Source organism: Cervus elaphus, chromosome 23, assembly GCF_910594005.1.
Source record: "Cervus elaphus chromosome 23, mCerEla1.1, whole genome shotgun sequence".
In the NCBI taxonomy this organism is placed as follows: Eukaryota; Metazoa; Chordata; class Mammalia; order Artiodactyla; family Cervidae; genus Cervus; species Cervus elaphus.
Window position 1 is genome coordinate 13,383,799 of NC_057837.1, and position 21,917 is coordinate 13,405,715.

General features: G+C 55.5%; 1 protein-coding gene across 3 annotated transcripts in view; it reads left to right on the forward strand.

The window, feature by feature from the left end:
• Positions 1–931: 931 nt before the first annotated feature.
• GATA3 (GATA binding protein 3) overlaps positions 932–21,917 on the forward strand; it is a 29,757-nt gene continuing 8,771 nt past the window's right edge. Inside the window, exons 1-4 of one of the 3 annotated variants that reach the window (XM_043884477.1) lie at positions 932–1,049; positions 10,766–11,383; positions 13,696–14,232; positions 19,286–19,431. In XM_043884477.1, the coding sequence (XP_043740412.1) occupies positions 11,143–11,383; positions 13,696–14,232; positions 19,286–19,431 (924 nt within the window). In that variant the 5' untranslated portion in view covers positions 932–1,049; positions 10,766–11,142. Of the gene's footprint in view, positions 1,050–10,189; positions 10,355–10,765; positions 11,384–13,695; positions 14,233–19,285; positions 19,432–21,917 lie in introns of those variants that run through there. The other 2 variants (XM_043884476.1, XM_043884478.1) reach the window with 2 other exon arrangements.

Sequence of the window (21,917 nt, forward strand, 5' to 3'; positions counted from 1 at the left end):
AAGTAGGGATGGTACAGGAGAGGGAGCTTGTGAGGCTGAGGGCAGGAGTTTGTTCCCTCTGGTGCGTAGACCAATAAGATCATTTTCCTTCTGACATTTTATCTTCAGAGTGACCTCTGATTCTTGCTCCTTTATCTCACTTTCCTAGAAGGTTAATTTCTCCCAGAAGTCTTCTTGGAAAGAGTTGGGACCCCTAGAGAGACTCTCCCCAAACTTCTACTTAGTGGGTGCACAAATGTCGCTACTTCACATGTTTTTAGGGCCTCCATGAAGAGCTAAGTTGTAGCCAGCAAGCCCAGATCGAAGTCACTGACCTTCCTGCTTTCCCTAACTTTCACTGACTAGCTGTGGCTGAAGGTACTTGAAAGTGGATTGTATTCATTTTTGAAGCGTCAGCATATACAGAACCGGTGGAACAGTCAGATGGAGGGGATGGGGGGTAGGATCTGGGAGGCTGAGACCATGGCCTAAATGTGGCCATGAGGTTTACCTGTACATGCTTTCACTGGGTCTCCACTTCCAAAGTGGGAGGGAAACTCTTTGAAAGCTTTTCTATCTATGGTTGCTGGTGACCCAGGCAACATTACTAGTGACATTTACAGTGTTAATTCCAGCCCTGCCAGAGACAGTGGACTTTGTAGGCACCAGGGGGCTGGTCACATTTCAAACAGTCTTTCCTCATTCCCCCAACTCTGCTGGTGTCACTTACTTCTGATGTGCAGCGTGCCTGTTTGCAGAAGGGGGTGAAATTCATTCCTCCCTCAGCCTCCCTCCCTCCCTCCCTTTCCCTCTTCGCAACCCGGAAGAGCTCTGCTCTCTACGGTGAGCAGGAGGCGGGGGAGGGGGGTTCCTAGGAAGGATGCACATCACCCTGGTTTTAGTTCTCGCTGGAAGCCTGCGTGAGATGCCGTAAGCCGCTGGGGCGGCGAGGACCGCAGCAGCGACAAGAGTGGCCAGGTCTGCCTGTCATTTCTGCCTTCAGATCTCCAGCAAGTCAGGAAAAAAATAAAAAATAAAAAACAGCTGGCTGCCGAGAGCAAGCTACCCAGGTCAGTGAATATCACTATCTTCTGTCTCTCACTCTGCATGGGCTTTCCCTGCTCCACGTGGAGAGAATAAACAGGCGGTCTCCACTCCAGAAGGACAGCTGCCCCTGGAAGAAAATGAACTAGACCCCAGTCCTTGTTGTTCTTTCTGGTCTCTGGAAATCTTTGACTTTCTGCAATGACCTTGGGCGAGTGTGGTGTGTGCATGTGTGCCTGTCCATGTTTGGAGGAAAGAGCCAGTAGAACTAGGCATGTGGAGAAAAATTTAAAAATAGGAGAGGATGGTAAGGCTGGGGAAGGGCTGGATACATGTTTTCCTCTTCAGGGAGGGCAGAGAGTTGGGGAAAGAACCAGTCTGAATGAGCAGTTCAGCCTTCTCCCCAAGGTGGCTGCCGAGTGTCAATTTCATGTTTATTTCCCTCTGCCCACAAGTGCCTGATTAGGCTCATTGTCTCTGAATACAATTAAAGAAACAGCTGTGGCTGTGGGTTGAAAGTTGGAGCCCAGATGTGTGAGCATCTGCCATCCCCTGGGGAGCTAGTGGCTGATAGGCACCTTTGATTCCAGAAGCATCCTAAAGTGGGTGAGAAAACCGCAGCCTGGGAGAGGGTGCTGGGGAAGTGGGGAGTGGCAGGGGCAGAGGGAACTAGGATTCTACTTTCTCCAGGGAGGTTGGACCAGCAGACCTCCAAGAAGTCACTGGTTGGGAAGCAGTTCCCAATGAAAACAGATAATGTTAAAATGCAAGGAAGTTGCATTCTCAGAAAGTATCTGAACAGGAGAGTATCTGAGAGTTGCTTTTATTCACCTTTCCCTCCTCTCAGACACTGGGGGGTGCTTGGGAAGTGGACATGGGTAAGTCTGTCCAGGGCAGGGATGGGAAGGAGTCTAACCTTCAGGATCTTCGCTCCGCTGGGTTCCCAGTTCCTCTGTGCTTTTTTTCTTCTTTTGTCACTCACATTCACCAGAGTGCTGGGGTTCTGGGTGGGGGTTGAGGAACTTTAAAGGAACAAATAATAATAAAGTAACATTTGTAGCCCTTTCATCCCTTAGCGCTTGTGGCAGAAAAGGTGCCCGGAGGGCGGCTGTCAGTTGCATGACAGGCTTGAGGCAGGGGGGTACCAGCCAGGCTGGTAGAGTCAACCCAGGAAGAGTCCTGGTTAGGAGATGCTTGCAGGACCAAATGGCTGGTCGCGGGGAGCAGGCTCACCATTAAACCTTTAAAATGTGTGATCCTGAGGAAATGAATTGTTTGCTGCCCATCCGAATCTGGGGTGGGATATGGCACCCAGGGCAGACAAATCAAGACCCAGGTGGGTGTAGGGTTTTCGGGGCCCCCATACCAATTTCCTGGGACCAGGCAGGAGGCCCAGCCCTCAGCGTTGTCCCGCCAGGCCTAAGGTTCCTAGCTGGAGAAGTCAGCTGGGGTCTGAGAATCCGGCTGAGTGGTTCTCTGGACACAAGCTCTGCACGGCACCCCGCCCCTCCATGCGCATCCTCCCATCTACACCAGAATCTCCTCCAGTCCCGGGGAATCAGAATTGGGGTTGGTCTTTTCCTGCCAAAAGCCGGAGACTGGGAAGCTGCCTTTTGCTTAATTTGATGTGGCCATCCTGCCTTTTGCCAACGATACATGAGGTGTGGGTGAGTCCGGGGGTGCAGTGAAGAAAGGGGAGTGGGCGCCTCTAGGGCGCATCAGCGGAGCCTCTCTAAGGTGACGCCCAGCAGCGCAGGGCCACCCAGAGAGGCCGGGACTGCGGCAGGTACGCAGGGAGCTGGGTGGCTGAGAGCCGCTTTCTCCGGGGTTAAGGCAGTACATGCCGGAAACCGCGCGGGAGGTCCTCAGAAGGCCGTGGGGTTGAGTCCGAAGGCCCAGGACTCTCCGGCAGCCGGCTATTCTAACCATTTCTGGGCTGCGCTCAGGTGTGGACTCCTCCCAGTCTGGAGCCTTTCGCACAGAAAAGTGCATTCCTTCCGTGGTACGTCTTTGTATGCGGATCAAATATTTCTGATCAATTCTTTCTTAACGGTGGGAGTAACTAGAGAGTGCTTTACCCACCGCAGGGAGCGGGGCCAAGGGAGCCCCAGATTTGAAGTCCGAACCTCCCTTTCTGCTTCAGGCAGCTGGGACTAGAGGTGGTGGCAGGGATGAGGCTGTTGGAAGGACCAGAAAGAAACGTGGCCCAAGGCGCTGGAGCGGAGCTCTCCCTGGGTGTCCGTCACTGCGGGTGTGCTGGTACACGTGTGTGGTTGCTGTTTTGTTTTATATAACAAATTGCTTGGGGTCTGCGAGGTGGCAGGCAGCAGAGAGCCCAGCGCGAGCCGGGCCGGCGGGGAGAGGCGGCGGCTGGGCGAAGTGTGAACCTCTGAGAGCCGGGGAGGCCCCCAGACTTTACCTGGCTGTCTCCAGCGTGTCTAAGGAAGACTTGGTGCTTTTAGAAGCTGGCCTCTGGTCGGCACGGATTACCTTTCTCCATTTCCCCGTCCCGGTCATGACGTTCCCAGCCCTCAAAGCGCACTATCATTGTTCAGCAGCCGACACCCCAGTTTTCCGGCTACCCTAAAAAGTAAAAAACACAGTAGCCCCAAGAGAAAGCCCTCCTCTTCCTGAAATGTCAAAATGAAGCGGTCGGAGGAGAGTCGGCGGCGGCTAGCGCTGGGTTCAGGGCTGGCCCGGGGCTTCTAGAGGGTCGGGGCCGGTGAGGCGGCCACGACAAAGCCGGGACCCTGGGAGGCGAAGGGAGATGGAGCCGGCGCCCCCCAAATGCGAGGACCTGGAGTTCACGTGGGTGGATCTGTCACCGCTGACTCCTTTCTCGCCTGCGGTGGCTGCTCCCTTCCCTGGGTGTCTCGAAGGCTTCAGCCCTGACTTGAGGACGCCAACCACATCGTGAGAGCTTGGGTCTAGGCGCTGCGGGCCGCTTCTGAAGTCACTGGTGTTGCTGGGCGGGACAAGCGGCCTCTGACGGCGGAGACACCACGGGGACCTGCTGGAGTGCCCCCCATCCCTTCCCTTCTCTCCTGGTTCCACCTGTCTCCTAGGCCCCTAAAGCCAGGAGGGAGGGAGAGGTCGGAGGTGCCCCCTTCCTGCAGGGTGACTCGCAGTCATTTCGATCCACCCCATCAAGGGGAAATCTTTCTCACCCATCCAGCCCCGGGGCTCCCCCCGTGGCCAACCCCTCTGACATGTGCATTGGTAAACTCGAAAAGAGAAATCCCCTCTCCTCTCCCTCCCCCCTCCAACCTTTCCGCTACACCCCTACCCACCCAATTTTTATCTCGCTACCATCAGGGTTTTTCTCAACCCGGGAGAAAAGGGTAGCTGCACATGAAGGGCCAGGATCCCTCGAAGCTGGGGGGCCCGGCCTGGCGCTGGGGGCGGGTTCGGGGTGGGGGGGCGGCGGTAATCTCCTGGCTCATCTCCTCTCCACTTCTCTGGTAGCCCGTTCTGGCCCAGGCGGGTTTTCTTCGAGTTTTAAAAGCTGATAGATGAATAAGCGAGAGAGAGAGAAAAAAAAAAAAGTAAATCAAACCACATACCATCCCCAAAGCGCTGGCTCATTTTCCAGGGATTCCTGGGCCTGAGCGGGTGGGCGTGGGAGCCGGGAGTAGCGGTGCGCGAGCCGCGAGCGCTTTGCGCCTGCGTTCCCGCGGGTTTCCCCCTTGCTGTTTCTACCTCGAGCATCTTTCCTTTGCCAGTCTGATTTGGGATCCCCTTTATTCTGCGTCCCTGGTCGCTAGTTGTATTTCATTTGAACAGCACCATCAGCACTGCCCACCGCCTGCTTCTCTCCATCATCCTGTGATTCCACTGTCCAGTTTCTGCATTTCAGTTCATGCGGGAAAGAGAAAGGGGGTTTGAGAGGCGGGGGAGCTGCAGAGATGTCTTGTAATATGTGTTTAGCCTGCGCTGTCTCGGTCACGGCGCCCGAGCGGGCTCCCCCGCCGCTTCGCTCGCTCAGCCGGGCCTGGCGGTGGCGCCTTGAGCCGTGTCCCCCGCGTAACCCTCTCGCCCGGCAGCCGGCGAGCTGTTTATACAGCTTTACCTGTGCTACTCTCGTATCCAGTAGAAATCCTCGCTCGGCCACGGTAACCTAATCCGAGGGCCGAGGCAGGGAAGGGGGTGGCGAGGCGTGCTTGGTGAAGGGCGAGGTGTGTACGCGTGAGAAGGGGGTTCTCTCCTTTGCCCCTCCTCCCCTAATGGCGAAGGAAACTGGGCTGGTTCGGGTGATCGAGGTGGGGGTCCGAGGGCTAAGAAGAAAGGAGGCCGTTTTCCACGTCCCTCTCCTCTTTGCTTTTCTCCCTCTAACAGGTAATCGGGGACCCGAGCCGGACGCGTGCTGCCTGTGGGCGCGCCGGTTCCGGGGGCGCCCCGCGGGGCTAGCGAGACCCGGGACAGGATCCTCCCAGTCCAGGACTTGGGTGAAAGCTCTCACTCCGCTTTCAACTTGCCCCTGGAGAACTCCCACATCTAAGACTAGACTGGCAAGGCAGGGAGCCGGCACTTAACCAGATCTTCCCTCCAGGGCCAGCCACTTCTTCCAGAGCGCCGCAGCCGGCGCACGGAATCGAATTAAACGCCTCTTGGCGCTTATTGTCTCTCGCTAATTGCTCCAACAATGGCCACTATAAAAATGGAGACACCCAATTAAAGGCCTCGCCGGACCGCGCTGGGCTCCCGGCGACGAACTGGCCACCGGCCTGGGGCTTGCAGACCGCCTGGGCGCGAACGGGACTGGTGCGGGGCGCTGGCGCCAGCTTCGGCACCTCTGGCCTCCACTTCCTCCCCAGACGCACAACGATCGCGGTCGGTTCACACCATTTTTATTGACCGATCGCAGCCCAGGAAGATTGATCGAGCTGGAAAGGACTTCTCCTCCCCCAGCCCCAGCTCGCCAGGGCCTAGGGGCCGTACTGCAGTTTTTGGTCTTTGCTGCGGCTCTGCGCCCTCCCTGCCCCCCAGCCCCGCAGGTTCCCAGCTTCATTTCTGTCTTCTACGGCGCGGCCGGGTCCGCCCAAGCCGGCGCCGCGGCTCCGGGGGGAGGGACGCGGCGGCGCGGCCGGGCTCCGCTTCTTTCTCTCGCTTGCAAATATTTGCTGCCTCGCTGGAAATCCGACTATTTCGCGCGCGCTCCGCTTGCAAAGTCCTTAAGTAAACACGCTCAAATGACCGCCCCAGGCGGCCCGAGGCACGCTCACTCCCCCTGCACGGGATTAGTAACTTTATGACTTCGACCCCGAGGCTCAGCTTTTCTGGTTACCCTCGGCGGGCCGCGCGCGGGCGCCCGGGGCCGCTCTCCAGACACCTCGGCCCCGCGGAGCTCGCCTGAACGCGCCTGTCGCCAGGCTCGGGTGGGTGACGCTGGCCGCGTGGATCTCCACTCTCTGGGTCCTGCGACCCCAGGGGTGAGCCTGGGGCGGGGGGGGGGGGGGGACACGCTCCTCCTCTCTACGCCACGGGCTCTGGCTCCTTTGCTGGATTGGGTTCCCCACTTGCATCCGTTGAGAGCGTCTGAGATCCCGGGAGGGCGGGTGGGAGGGACCTCAGCTGGGGGGCATGTGTTTGGGAGTGTGTGTGTGTGTGTGTGTTGTGTGTGTGGGTCCCCGCTTACCCCGACCGAGGAGAGAAAGGAAGGCTCCATTTCTTACCCTTTCCCCAAGAGGGCACACACACCCCGCTCAACTTGACGCCTGAAGCAGCCGCCTCGAGGCCTGGCGTTTCAGATAGGCCAACCGGCTCCCGCCGCCCCACGCTCAGCCCGGGTACCGGTTCCGGGCGACCGGGGATGGGCGGTAGCCGCGCCGTCGCCGCCTCGGATCCGGGATGCTCGCCCCAGGGGTCCCAGGCATCCAGACCTCGGCCAGACCCTTGCCCTGGAGAGGGAGGCCTAGCGCTCTGCGGGAGCCCAGGGCCCTGCTGCTGCTGCGGCGGCGGCGGCGGCAGCATCCTTTTAGGTCTCCACCTCGCTTCCCTGACCCGAGCTCCGCCGGCCGCTCCCGGGGAGGAGAGGAGGGACGGGGGCTCTCTAAACCTGCCCGGGTCGGGGTCCTGGGTGGGAGCCCGGGAGGGGGAGCTTCAGATCTGCAGGAGGGCGCTGAGGCGTTCCCGCAGGAGGCTGGGATTAGCTTTGCGGGCTAGGGCAGAGGGGGGCTCAGTGCCACCTTTGCTTCCCTTCACCCGGCCTCGAGCCCCCACGCTCCCCCCGCCCGCCCTCAGAGGAGGAAGCCCGGCCTGCATTTGCCCGCAAGGCGGGTCAGGCAGGCGCCGGGCCTGGCCTAGACTCCCGCAGCCCGGCTCTCTGCCTCAGGCCACGCGCCGCAGCCTCTCTCTGGCCTGGCTCCCTTCCCCCTTCCTTCCGCGTGGGTCCCGGGGCCGACCTCGGCCCTCCCTGCTCGGTAGCCCCCTCCTCTCCTTTTCCCTCCCCCCAGCTCTGTGCTCCTGGCTCTGGGGTTGGGCCCGTGACGTCAAACCCAGTGTGGCGTCGGCGAGACTGGCCGGCGCGGGCCATCAAAAGAGCAACGTCCTCTTTCCCAATTACCCACTGTCAGTCCGGGAATAGGGGCGGACCGGCTGGGAATTAAATGTTAAATACCCCCTACAGGCTGGCTCCATTACACCGGGCACCCAGCCGCAGCCCCCCACCCCTCTCTGCCAGCTCCAAACCACCCAGACCAAGAAGGGGCCTTCGAGATCTTTTATTTTTCCAAGGGTTGGGGGTGGTTCTTCAGGTCAGTGCAGCCAGACTTGGTGCTCATGATTTAATTAAAATGAATAATGCCTCCCCCCCAAAGTTTGAGCGTTATCAGAGGCGCCACTACACCGGAAGGCCTCCTTCTCAGGGATGTTTTCTCTTTGTCTTTTAAAATCGGCTTTAGCCTCTGAAGTTAACGTTTTCAAGTCCTGGCGTCAGCAGCGTCTCATTCCGAGGATGGGTCCCTTTTATTTCCTGGATTTTCAGGTCTCGGCGCAGAGGACCAAAGAGCTCCGTTTGGTATTTTCCGCGTGGCTTTGAACTGGGGTCCGGTTAGTGTCGGCGGGTCCTAGACCAACGCGCAAAGATGCGCTTTTCATTTTTTTTTCCCCCCAGCCTCTGCAACCATCCTTAAGCTGAATCTCGGGACTTTTAGCAACAATGTGTATGCGTCCGTCTGTCCTTGTTTATGGAGCGGTTTCCGGTGAATGTTAGACAGAAACTAAATAATTAAAAGGTTTGGAGAGCGCAGTGAGCAGGAGAGGCTGGCAGCTTGACTGGCCCTAGAGAGACGTGGTCAAAATGAAGGAAAATCGATGCTCCTTTACTGGGCCGCCCTAATAAGCAGGGACTAAGTGGGCTCAGGAGAAACATGGGGAGGGGGTTAATTTAGGGACTTTCTTACCGTTCCGTGTCTAGAAACTCAAGCTGATGTTTCTAACAAACACCTAACAAACATCAGATTTAAGAAAACGGAGACTCAAGAAAACTTCCACCTCAGGAAGACCCGTGTTTCCACTGTTTCTTCCAAATGAAGTTTGTTAGTCTTTCTACGAGGATTGTGTATTAAAGCAGGACACCCCCCACCCCCGTCTCCCACACCAAGTTAAGGCTGAGTATGGATGGTTTTCTTTCACCCCAAGGAAGGAATCCTCTAGCACCTACTTTCAGGGACGGTGTCATCTATGTTGACTTTTTTAGGGTGTATTTGTAGGGAATTGTTACGGGGTAGAGAAGCGAAGAGGGAATAATGCCTTCCAGTTGAGCCCCAAATCAAACTGTCAGTACCGTCCGCGGGAAAGCCTGCGGGAGAACCCACGCTCTCTCCTTGCACACATTGCCCTGAGGAGAGCCGCGGGTGGAACCTTGAGACTTCGCTTCCCGCCCGACGCTAGCACACCCGGGCTGCGTTTTGGGGCCGGACGGCTGCAGCAGCCCGAGCGCCGCTAGGGGATGCAGTGGCTCAAAGCACCGAGACCCGCCCGGGAGGTTGCAGCCCGCGGGGCCGGCCAATCGCGGCCGCGCCGCAGCCTCGCGCGCTGATTGGCCACTTTCCGGCCCCGCCCCGGGCGCCCCGCCCCTTCGCCGGGCTGTCTCTGATCTCCACTGCCTCCGCCCGAGGCTGCGAGGCCGGACCCAGCGAGTCCCGCGAGCTGCGGGGCCCCGGGGAGGTCGCCGCAGTCCTGCCCGGCGGCCCGGGTGGGGGCCGCAGGAGGGGGCTGGGGAAAAACGCCGGGAGCGGGAGTAAATAGGGCTCTGGGCGGGGAGGAGGGAACAAGTTGGGTAACCGGAGCAAAGACCCGAGTGCTTGGGGAGCCAAAGATTCTCGCCTCCCCCGCTTTCATCCATCAGTATTGTCACTCTGGTCAAAAGCACGCATTGATTACGAATATTAGGTCTGGAAGGGACAGCTGCAACAGCTGAGACATTCTTGCCGGAGGCTTGTGAACGCCAGAGGCTGGGAGAATGTTGACCACGACCACCAAAAAGTTGCCACCGACATTTCAATCAGGCACATTCCGCCCCCCCAACCCTCCCTCGCCCCCCTCCCCAGTTCCTCAATTTCTTAGGCAGTTCTCAAGAGACGCATATCTCCATGTACTCTGATATTACATTTTATTTTTCCTGACCACTTTTACTTGCAGAGACCCCACATCCATAAACGACCCAATACCTTGGAATGAATGCCAAAAAAAGTTTGCTCATTTAAAAAGTCTGAAAAAGAACGGCTGTCTGTAGAAATAAACTTCACGAATGGGGCAGACCGGTGTCCCCGGCACGGAATAATCCATCGAGCCGGAATGAATTGGCAGGAGCCGGAGCCACATTTAAAGGGCCAGAGCGCGTATTCCCTCCTGCCCGCCCCCTCCGCCCCGAAGCCCCTGGCGCGCCTCGCCCACCCTCTCCGCCGCCCCTCCGCCCGGGCAGCCCTCCGCGGCGCCCCTTTCCGGTCAGTGGAGGGGCGGGAGGAGAGGTGGGGGTTGGGGGTGAAGTCCTGAGCGGGTTTGGGTTGCAGTTTCCTTGTGCTGGGATCCTGTCCCCTCCTAGCCAGCGCCAGGCTCCTCCCCCGGCGGCGCGGATGACACTAGAACCTCCTTAAGTTCCGTCGCGCCACAGCTGTCTGCGAACACTGAGCTGCCTGGCGCCGTCTTGATACTTTCAGAAAGAATGCATTCCCTGTAAAAAAAAAAAAAAATAGAGAGGGAGAGAGAGAGAGGAAAAGAGAGAGAGAGGGACGGCGAGCGCGCGAGGCAGAGCGAGCCACGCAATCTGACCGGGCAGTTTCTGCTCTCCTGGTCGCACGCCTCCTCCTCCCCTCTGCTCCTCGCTACCCAGGTTGGTACTGGCGACTTTTTTTTTTTTAGAAACTTTGATTTGTTTTCTGTCTCCATTTGGGAGGACTTTAAAACACGGAAAACGCAACCCTCCTCTTTCGGAGAGTTTCTGGAGGCTGGAAAGTCGGTCCTGGGACCTGGGTCCCCGGAGGGAGGGAGCTGTCGTTCAAGTGGGAACCGCTCAGTCAGTCCCGGGATCCTGGAAGAGCCAGGCAGCTGGGGATGCGCTCGGGTCCTTCGCCGCCTCCCGGTTTTCCGAGCTCCGGAGGGGGCGTGCGCGAGTGCGCGCGTGTTAGCGTGTCCCGGGGGCGCGGGCGCGGGGCAGGACGGCTCGGGGGGAGGAGGTGCCACTTCATACTCAGGTGCTAAGTACTTAGGATCTCATCCAGGTCTCCCCTTCTCTCCTTTGCAGGTGGCCCAGGAAAGGCTCAGTCTTGGAGCCGCCGAGGAGCCCCCGGTGCACAGGAGCCTCACTTGCAAAATTCTAGCCAGTCCTCGGCCCCCTTTTACAATTTGGTCCTTTTTTGTCCTCCCGTACCTAATTTTGGGAATTTTTTTCCCTTCCTCTTCTCTTTGCTAAACTACCCCGCAAAGATTTATTTAAAAAAAAATCTCACTTGCTCACCTTTCCTTCCCAGCTTTCCCATTCCCCCACTGAAAACAAATCCTTAAACGACCCCCGCCCCTCCGACGGCAGGAGCACCTGCGGAGCCTCGGAGCCCCCGACCGCCCTCTCTCTCCGCGCGCGGGTTCCGGGCCCGGCGAGAGGGCGCGAGCGCAGCCGGGGCCATGGAGGTGACGGCGGACCAGCCGCGCTGGGTGAGCCATCACCACCCCGCGGTCCTCAACGGGCAGCACCCGGACACTCACCACCCGGGCCTCGGCCACTCCTACATGGACCCTGCGCAGTACCCTCTGCCCGAGGAGGTGGATGTACTTTTTAACATCGACGGTCAAGGCAACCACGTCCCGTCCTACTACGGAAACTCGGTGAGGGCCACGGTGCAGAGGTACCCTCCGACCCACCACGGTGAGTGCGCCCCGGGTGCGAGGACCCCCCCTCCCCCGGCCGGCAGTCCCGGCTCCCCGGGTTGGGGAGGTAGGGAGGGCCCAGGGGGTGGGGAGAGCCGGCCAAAGCCCCCCCAAGTGCCGCTGCTGCTCCATTTAAAAAACTGGGGCCCGGAAATGGGCGAGGAAGGCGTCTCGAACGTCGCTAGAGTCTGTTTTTCAAAACAGTCGCAGCAGGCGCCTTTGCGCGGCTGCGGCCCGGGGGCCTGGCGCTCACCTGGCGGGCGCCGCTCGGCAGCCCTTTCTCCCCGCGCGGCCGCGGCTTCGGGGGCCTCGGAGGTCCAGGGCGCGGGGAGAGCCGAACCTCCGCCTCCGCCGGTCACCGCTCCCAGGCTGGGCATCCGGCGTGGGCCAAACTTGGCTGGGGCTTGGTTCTTGGGGCTTCGCTCCCCCATTTATCCCGTGGTTCTCTCTCGGGGGCTGCTGCCGGCGTGCCTCGGTGTGTTTCTCCAGCACATTCCCAGAAGGGCCCAAGGAATGTATTTATTCTCCTCGCTGTGTTTCGGCCTTTGCCTAAAACTAGTGCATTTGGTTTTTAGGCATATCTCCTAACTCTAGGCTCCGAGGAAGGGAAGTCTGGTGCTTGACCAGGTTTTGGTGGAAAGACTACCATTTTAAGTTTGAGACATTTGGGGTTTCCTAGATTCCCGCCTGCACAGAATTTTCCTGCGTCTATGCTTTTTGGTTGCCTCCTTGCCTGCTCCAGGCAGCTCTTTCCTTTCTCTCTCCTCCTGCCTGCAACTGACCCATAGGGTCCCAAAGAAGATTTAGGATCCTTCAGGGTTTCCTTCTATGAATGCGATTCCAGTATTTTCTTTTTTCTTTCTCTTTTCATTTTGGGAAGTTCGGGAGACTTCTGAAATGGTAAAGAGAACCCCAGCGCTATGTAGTTGAGGGGGAAAGCTCTCAAACCTTCCGTCTGTAAGCGGGTTCCCAGAGGAAAAGTAGGAGCAACCTTTTAGGTGGAGGAAGTGTGAGTTGCTCTGGAGATCTGCCCTGGTTCCCCTGCTTCCATCGCAGGGTTGGGGCTGATGACAGAGGCCCTGCGGGAGCCGGCGTTCTCACTCTGCTGTCACCAGGTTTTAAACAATTGTTTCTGCAGAGGGGGTGCTCTTTGCCCTCGTTCTGTGCAGATCAGCAGTTAAGTGGAAATGAGGTAAATGCAGCCTTAATATTATTTACTATACGACTTCCTGCATAATGTGAAGCATGACCCTCCGTGTTCAGAGAACTCTCCTTCCCCCTTGTCTCCCCTCCCCTTCCTCTCTCTGAAGATTTTTAGTTTCAGTATTGTTCTTAATGGTTAAATAGAATGTCAAACGCTGAGACAGGTACTGGATTAAAAGATCAATAAGTGTGTGGATTTGCACTTGCCGTTTAGACTTACCCCTCTCAGAGTGTCTTTTGGTCTGAGTTAGGGCTGCCTTATGGCTCTGTATTTTAAAGGAGGGCTCAGTTTACTGTGTGTGAGCGAAATAGACACAGAAACTGGAATTTTGTGTCTCTGGGGCTCAGGTGAAAATTCATATATTACACTGGTGGAATCACAACCCTGGGGTTGAGATGGGCCTGTTTTTTTTTTTTTTTTTAGTAGGATTTGGGAGGGTGACAAAGGCAGACAAAAGTGCCATCCCAGGGTCTAGCCTTGGTAACTTTCTCCAAAAGCCTGAGCAATTAATTTTCCTGAAAATCTCATTTCTGGCCTGGTTATTTATAAGCCAGCAGTGAAGTAGGGGTACATGGAAGTCACCCTAAAATGGCCCTTCTCTCTCTTCCAAGACTTATCCTTCCTGCTCTGGGCCTGGGCCGCTGGGTCCGTGTGTTCTTCTGGTTTTGAGCAGTCCTGCAGCCGGGCTCACCCCTTTAGGCCTCATCCTTCACAGCCCACCCTCTTATCAGGCTGCCTGGGATTAGGTCTGGGCTAGGGGCTGCCGGGTCATTGAAAGAAACCAATAAATCAAGTCAGGTTCCAGAGAGGGACCTCGGGCCTGTAATTTAGAAAGTGTATCTGGAGAGGCCAGGAAAGCCAGGGCCTCTTCTTGCTCCATCGCAGCAGGTCTCGAGGGTCAGACGCAGGCCCTTGATTCCCTGGATCTGGTGGGACCTTGGGATGGGAGACAGGGGGTGTGCTGGCCCAGGTACCGCTGGGGCCAGTCTGTGTTGAGGTTGTCCTGATGCTGGGGAGGCAGGGGTGGAGGGCGCGAACGCCATGGCGCCTTTGGGGGCTGCTCTCACCTGCCCGTATCTCTCTTTGGCCCCTTCCTTCCCCAACAGGGAGCCAGGTGTGCCGGCCACCTCTGCTGCACGGATCCCTGCCCTGGCTGGACGGTGGCAAGGCCCTGGGCAGCCATCACACTGCTTCGCCCTGGAACCTCAGCCCCTTCTCCAAGACGTCCATCCACCACGGCTCCCCGGGGCCCCTGTCGGTCTACCCGCCGGCCTCATCCTCCTCCCTGTCGGCGGGGCACTCCAGCCCGCACCTCTTCACCTTCCCGCCCACCCCGCCGAAGGACGTCTCCCCAGACCCATCCCTGTCCACCCCGGGCTCGGCCGGCTCCGGCCGCCAGGATGAGAAGGAGTGCATCAAGTACCAGGTGCCGCTGCCCGACGGCATGAAGCTGGAGTCGGCGCACCCCCGCGGCAGCATGGCTACCTTGGGAGGGGCTGCGGCCTCGGCCCACCACCCCATCACCACCTATCCGCCCTACGTCCCTGAGTACAGCTCCGGACTCTTCCCGCCCAGCAGCCTCCTCGGGGGCTCCCCCACCGGCTTCGGATGCAAGTCGAGGCCCAAGGCGAGATCCAGCACAGGTAGGAACCGTCTCTCCCCCAGAGACCCTTCCCCCTTGCCCCCCAGCCCCCTCCCCAGTCTGAAATCGCAGGCAGGGACGAGAGAGCCCGCCTTCCCAGTGCTTCCGCGGGGAGAGGATGTGGTGTCTTGTCTCGGTCCTGTCTTCAGAGCAGAGGGCAAGTGGGATCTGGTTGAAAAGGCCCCTTAGAGCTGGACTAGGAACAAGATAAACAAAAACAAACCCCCATCTCCTGCTTGTCCTGCGGGGGTGCTGGAGGGTGCTGGCGGTAACCTTTAGTCAGTTTGCAAGCCCAAATGGAAGGCGAGGGGATAAATCTTTGGTGTTTAATGCTAAAACGAAACCTCCTGAAACCCAAACAAAACAGGTCCCTCCTCTGATCCCCGGGCCTCTGTGTCCTGGCTCTCCCCTTCCGCTCAGCTCAGAGGGGGTCAGGCAATCACCGGAGGACAGCCCTTGACACAGACATGTATAAATAAAGTATGTGTATATTTTTCGTCGGGGGCGGGACCCAGGCAAAAGCAGGACACATGTTCTCTGCGTGGCAAAAGGGGGCTTGAATCCTGACTTCTGGGTAGAGAGGGGAGCTCCGCCCTGGGGAAGCAGCTCAGTGAAGATCAGAAGGGCTTGTTACCTGCAGTATCTTCGGGTACTGGGAGCCCAGTACTAGGCAGGGGCAGGAAGGTATCTGACGACCTACTCCCGGATTGCTCTGAAGCCAGAGGGGTTAGGAAGGACGGAAAAAGATTCCCCAGGTGCCTGCCTCTGCTTCCTCTGCTCATTGCTCCTAGAAGAGCACCCTGCCGCCCTAAAATTGAGCTGCATGTGTATTTTCTTGGTGTAGAGGCTGGCATGAAAGGAAATGCAAAGCCCACACAAAATATTTTTTTTTGCTTTAAAAATAAAATAATCCACTACCCATGTCGAAGCGGCTGAATCAGAGTCAGGGGTTCTTTGAGATACCTGTTCAGTGTAATTTTTTTTTTTTCTTCGAGATGGTTTTGGGAAGATTGGCATGTCTCCTTGGGAAGTATCCATTTCAGGGTGGGTGTCCCCGTCCTGGTCTGTCCTAACTGCTACTCCCCCCAGCCAGTCTCTCTACAGACTCTGTAGACACTGAAGTGGTGGAAATCGCTTGTCTTTTCTGGATGAGACAACCAGTCTTGAAACAGAGCTTGCAAAACCCGGGTTTAGAAAACTTCCGAGAGAGGGCTCTGGGCGCCCCAGTGACCATGAGATCAGTTTCCAGGGTTTTTTTTCCAGGGTGACATTCACTCCGACTGCCTGGGCAGGACTGTCTCTATTTAGTTGATATGTTTCAGCTAATCCAATTATTTTCAGACTGCTGCACGCGACAGTTGCATTGTTTATCCCGAGCCAGGAACTTCACTAGAGCCCGGATGCGGTTAGGCTGACAGAAAAACTCAGACCTGCATGTTCAGTACATGAAAGTCGGCCGAGGGAGAGGGAGGCGGCGGGAGGAAGGGAGGACAGGCAGGAAAGCGGGGAGCGGAGGGTCCCCGCCAAAGCGGGGAGGGGGAGGTTGTTGATCAAGGCTGGACGGCTGCTGGCAATAAGAGCCAAACCTGTGCAGTTTTGAGGTCAGGGTGGGATTTTTTTTTTTTTAAAGTTCTCTTTTCTGGTAGGGCTGAAAAGTTGGGGGGAAGATCGTGGTCTCTGAGGCTGGGGTGGTGGTTTGTGGGGGGGAGGGGACACAGTGACTTTCCCAAATGCCTTTGGTCCTCTGCCCTCATTTCGGAGTTTGATTTCCCCCCGACCCCTGTCGTGCGCACCTTCTGCCTTTTCGGGTTTGCCAGTCTTTGTCACTTTCCTGGAGACTCAGGACACTGGGGAGGGGTGGGGGAGAGGGTTGCGGTTTCCCTAAACCAGAACCAGGGGCACCTATATACCTATTTTCTTTTTTGGGGTTGGGGAGAGAGGAGAGGAGCCGATTTAAATTTGGCTTTTGACTTCCTCCTCCTTATTCCTTTCTCACAGTTTGAAAAAAAAAAAATCCTGGGCCGCACACCTGGGCAGCAAGGGAGTTGGGACTTCTGGGAGTGTGGAGCGTGCAGGGGAAGTTTCCAGACTCCTAAGGAGGGTGGAAGGGGTGGGAATTCCTGAGAAGGGGACTCTCTTGGTTTTAGTGGTTGCCTTTTTTTTTTTTTTTTAATTTAACCTCTTCTTCGCAATCGCCTGAAGGAGGAGCCCAGAGAAGAGAGGGCTGTCGCATTTTGGAGAAACGGTTGAGCTGTGGTTTAGAGCACCTATTGCTTTTCTAACGCCCGGGCTGTTGGGCTGGGATGTGTCTTTGCAAACAAGAGACTATAAGCCGTTTTTCTTCAGCAGGGGAGGGGGGCACCAACTCTTGGCTTCCCCCCCCTCCCTGGGCTCCCCTCTGTGGTGGGGCATTCAACTCCCCCCTTTTTCTTCTGCAATTTCCGTACCCCTTTCCATCTAACTCCAGGCTCAGGCTTACAGTCAGAGGCAGAGGGGTGTCTGAAAATGGCTGTTGAATGCTAAGAGGCCTGCGGTTGTCACCTTAGCGTGAGGTGTCTGTCTGAGCAGCTCACACCAGGCTGTGAGCGCGGAGAAAGAGAGCAGGAGACAGTCAGGGCCTCCCTAAGGAAAACTGGTTGTTTGCTGAAGTCACAGATTAGAGGCAACAAGGAGAGAAGGGGAAAGAAAAAAAAAAAGAGAGAAAACCAACGCGAGGCAATCGCAAACTTGCCGAGTGAATCAAGACAGAAAATTGCTCTAGTGTGCAGAGCCTCGCTGGAGAGGCAACCGTTGCTGGCTTTCAAAGTCCCTCAGAAAAGGAAGCTGTCATCCTCCCTGCCGCCTGACAAAGGAAAGGAAATCAGACTGATGGTGTCAGGCGGGGACACCCTCAGCCCAGGTGGCCCAGGTGCCCAGGAGCGGGGCGGTCCAGCCCGAGCTGCTAGTGATGGAGGAGACTTGGGGTCCAGGAGACAGCCCCAAAGGTCTGGGGAGTGAAGCAGCATGGGGCCCGAGGCCCCTGTCTCTGCAGGTGGGAGAGTGGGCGTGGGCTGGCTGCCCCCAGGAGAGGCTGGGCCCGTCCCACGGAGGGCAGAAGGGCTGGGGGCCCCCGGCTGCCTGTGGCCACTCCTCGCCCACTTGCCCTTCCCTCCTTCCTCTGCGCCTCCGCACCTTCAGCGGCCGCATCCCTCCGGCTTTTGACCCCAGAGCAGAGGCCTCTGCTTGTGACTCAGCCCAGAGCCTGCTGGGTGCCTTGCAAGCCCTCCTGGCCCGCTTAGGGCCATGCTCGTGTGGATCATCGCGGGGCTTCTTGGAAGGCTCTCTGTAGACCCCAGGTTAAGAATCTTTTTGGAACTGGGAGCAAGGAAAATGAAATCTCGTAACTCCTTCACATTTGTTTTTTTTTTTTGAGAAAAGCGAAGTGGACAAAACTCAGCGTGCCTCCAATTTGTAAAAGGAGGCCACAGCCACTTTCATTTCCAAAAGTCCGTTTCCTTCCTCAGAGCCCGCTCCTGGAGAAGAGCCCAGGCTCTGGGGGTGTCCATTCCCTGCCACCCCTCATACTGGGTCTGGGGCTTTCCTAAACCTGAGCAGGGCCCGGGCCTTGGGCTGGCCTTGCCCTCCAGGGGCAGTCGGTTCCCTCCCCCACCCCCATCCTGTCTTCCTGGTAGTTTGGGGTCAGCTGATTAATCTTTAAAAACAACTCTTAGGCGCTCATCTTTCTCCCCCACCATCCCCAAGCCTCCCCCCAGCACCTGGGAGATCCTCCGGTTCTTGGAGGACCGGCTCCCAGTTGGGTCCCTCTGGGTGGGCTGTGAAGCTGGTGTGTCTTCCTCAGGAGATTCTCCCAGAAACCTTCCTCCTCTTCCTCCCCCTGCAGAAGTGCAGAAGAGCTGGCAGGCAGTTCCTACAATAGCATCTGGAGGGCTTCCCCCTGGGGGCTTCCCCTCTGGGGGCTTCCCCTCCGAAGGTGGGCCCGGTCCGGTCACTCTCCAGCCCCTAGAGTGAGCATTGTTCCAACCCGGCCTGGCTGGTTTTCTTGTTGATTTTGTTTGTTTGTTTTTTTGGAAAAAGAGCAACTGCAGGCAGGCCTTGGTTATTGAGCCAACCGAAGGGCCTCCCAGGGCCTCCCTTCCCCCTCCCCAAAGTGGCCCATCGTCCTGATCCGCTCCTCACCTCTTAACACTTCCCCTGATTCTGTCTCCCTCCCCCCATCTCCAGCTCCCTAGCCTTCAAGACGCCTCCGTGTGTCCCTCCAACCCTTCAGACTGGAGTGTCAGGGGCTGGGGACCCGCAGAAAACCTGGGCCTTTTCTAGAGAGTAAGAGAGATGGTGGGGAAGCAGTGGGCCCTACGGGATCTTCATCTTTTCCTTGCTAGCCAGGGACGTTCCAGTTTTATTGGAAGTAAAACCTAAAGGCCTCACTGCTAAAAATCAGTCAGCCAATTGATCCATCTGGTCATCTGTTTATTATCTGTTTTCTCGATCTAGCCATTGATGAATCTTTCCTTTGGCCTCATCCTGATCGTCATTATTTAATCAATCTGTATAGACAGACCTGGTGATGAGAATGGATCATCTTTGTTTTCCTCTGAGGGAAATGCAAGGAGTGTTTAGCTTTTGCCATTGTCCGGGGCTCAGGATTTTCTCAGGGAACTGTTTCAAGTTGAAATTCGCCTTCCTCCTGGGCTCTGCTTCATCTTCCCCATCGAGTGGGGCCGCCCTGGACAGGTGTCTGTTGCTTCTGATTCGTGTGTCACTTCTTGGACCAGGAAGCTGTGTGTGTGTGTGTGTGCATGCGTGTGTGTGCATGTGTGTGTGTACCTGTGTGTGCCTGTGTGTACATGCATGTATGTGTACATGGGGAATCGTCAGGCCATGAGAGGGCTGTACATTCTTTTTCAAGGGAGCTGGAGGTGAGAAAGTTCCGCAAAGGAAGAAAAAGAGAGGAAAAAAAAAAAAGTTGTCTCTTTAGCTTTCATTCCCTAATTCTGCTGGCAGCTTGTTCATGTGTCTTCCTTCCATAAGTGACTTATGTGTGATGTTGTTTTCAGAAGGCCGGGAGTGTGTGAACTGCGGGGCGACATCCACCCCTCTCTGGCGACGAGACGGAACAGGGCATTACCTGTGTAATGCCTGCGGCCTCTACCACAAGATGAACGGACAGAACCGACCCCTCATCAAGCCCAAGCGAAGACTGGTGAGTTGTCCCTGGGGCAGCCCTGACCTGGCGCTCTCCATTTTGTGTCTTTAATTTCCCCTCTTCAGAAAGGAGAGCTTTCTGCAGGAAATTGGCAGGACAGCTCAAAATCGTGTCAGCTGGCTTGGGGAAGCTTTCCCCTCATCTTTGTTTTTTCTTTTTATCAAATTAGATATACAGGGAAGTGTACTCTCTCTCTCTCTTTATCGCCCCCTCCATGATTCTTAAGTCACCACATTTTTAAGGATGCTGACTTCTGGATTATCGAATCTTAAATATCTTCGCTGGTAGAATGATTGCTTTAATGGGACTGGGGTGACTGATTGGAAGTGTGTTGATAGCCACCGTTTCACAGAGAAGGTTAGTGGGGGGATGGAGGCTCCCGGGTGCCACCCAGAACTTGTTTCTGGAGTCGTAGCAGGGGTCTCCCAGGAAGTCATGATGGCCTCAGTGCTGCCTTTGTGCCCCGGATGAGATCTCATGTGGCCAGGACTGTAAGATCAATGGGGCTCATTAACTGCATTGCACAAGCAGCAGCCGGTGGCCTTGTGGAGTTTTTCTTCTTCCGTGGTCTGTGGAGTTGAGGAGTTGCCACAGGTCAACGCAGGGGAAAACTGATTTCTGTCCCGCTCCCTGTCTCTCCTAGCGTCTAGTCCGATTTCCCCTTTGAACTCCCGCCAGCCCATGACCGCTTCCTCTCTCCCCCTCTTTTTTCCCTTTCTTAAACCTCTTGACCCCTAGGAATACTTGAGAAAACCTGGCACAAGTAAGCACGGGTAAGGAAAACTAGCCGGAGAGGTTCGTTTGCAAACTTGTCTCTGGAACCTCAGGCCAGACTGAATAGCAAGTGTATGTAACAGACAAATAAAAGCAGGCTTGGCAGATGATAACTCTAACCACAGTCAAGAGATCAAAATGCTTTTTGTGGTGATGACATTCACCAGGTGGAGAGGGGAGGAGGGGAATTTCCCCGTTCCGATGAATGGATGAAGTAGCATCCCTCAGATTGTAAGGTGGACCCCTCCAAATCCTCTGCATCCTTTTTAAAGAATTGTTTGTTTTCCTCATCAGATTTTAGTGCATATGACAACCTTTCACATCCTCTTCAGAAAAAGGAAAATCTTTCTAGGGATGGCCATGCCCACGTGACTTTAATTTTTGGCCATCCTAGGTCTCCAGGCTTTATTCTTTCTGATCTTTGCCCCCGTCTCCAGCTTTCACAACCTTCCCCTGACTTGTCCCCATGCTCTTTGGTACTTTTTTTTTTTTTTTCCTTTCTCTCATGTGCAAAGCTAACTTCCTAGGAAAAAGCTGCCGGATATCTGAGCTCTGGAGATAACTCATAAACAACAACTCAGCTTCCCCAACCTAAACATCAAGATGTTTGAACGTATCAGAACAAGACGTTGTTTGAAAAAAAAAAAATGACTGGAGGTGTTAGTGCAGAATGAATATGATCACACCACAAAAGAATGTTCTGAATCACTCCAAACCTGGCCTTAGGAAAAAAAGAGAGAAGGGGGGAAAAAGAAAAGAAAAAAAGGAAAGAAAACAAACAACAAAAACTTTCTTTTTGAAATAAATCATGATATCATGATAATTGGGCTCTTTTTAAAAATTAAAGAAGAAATAAGAGCAGTAAAGTCTCCGACCCCGTGGTTGTTTGGTTGATGAGCAAGAATGCATTTGACATTTTCTCGGGGTTTCTTCTGTCTGGGGTGGATTGCCTAGGAGGGCTAGACTTGCATTTTATATAGTTTTGTCTTCATTCACCTTTCCTAAGAAATCTCTAGAACTCTGAGTAATAATCGCTTTTAATTGTAGAGTTCCTTTGCTGTCACATGTGAAGCTGTCTTTTCTTTCTTACTCATCTCTTCTGGGTGGTTTTATATTTTTAGTTCCATAGAATTCATATGCTCCAGAGAGACACTGGGGGCCCATTCAGGATGTATATGCATATATTTTCAGCACTTAGGTGTATTTGACTTCTGAGTATCTAGAACTTCTTTTTTCTTTCCTATATTTCCCTGTCTCTCCTTCCCGCCTCTGTCTCTCCAGTTTTCAGTTTCTGCTTTGCGCATTTTCAGAGGCGCTGAAGACCACTCCACCCCTTGGTAGATGCATATCTAACACCAAATAAACTCAGGCCATGCTGAGGCCATGCTGGAAACAGGAGAAGGGAAGACCCATAGAAATTTTTTCCTAGTGGTGGAGGATTTTCATAAATCTCTAGGTTGCTTTATTAATATACTTTGTCTTCTGCGAGTGAACCAAACAGTGTGACTTTCAGAGCTTCTGTATAAATTCACTGAAAGTCTGAGCTTGCTCAGGTTCATGATACCGTCAAGACCCTGCAAAGGGCTATACCACGAGCCTCATTACTCCAAACTCTTATTTTGTTGGCTGGTGTTTTGTGCTTGAACCATCCCTTCCCAGTTGTTGGGCTGAGAAATCCAGTGCTTGAGTCTTAGTCTGTTATATCCAAG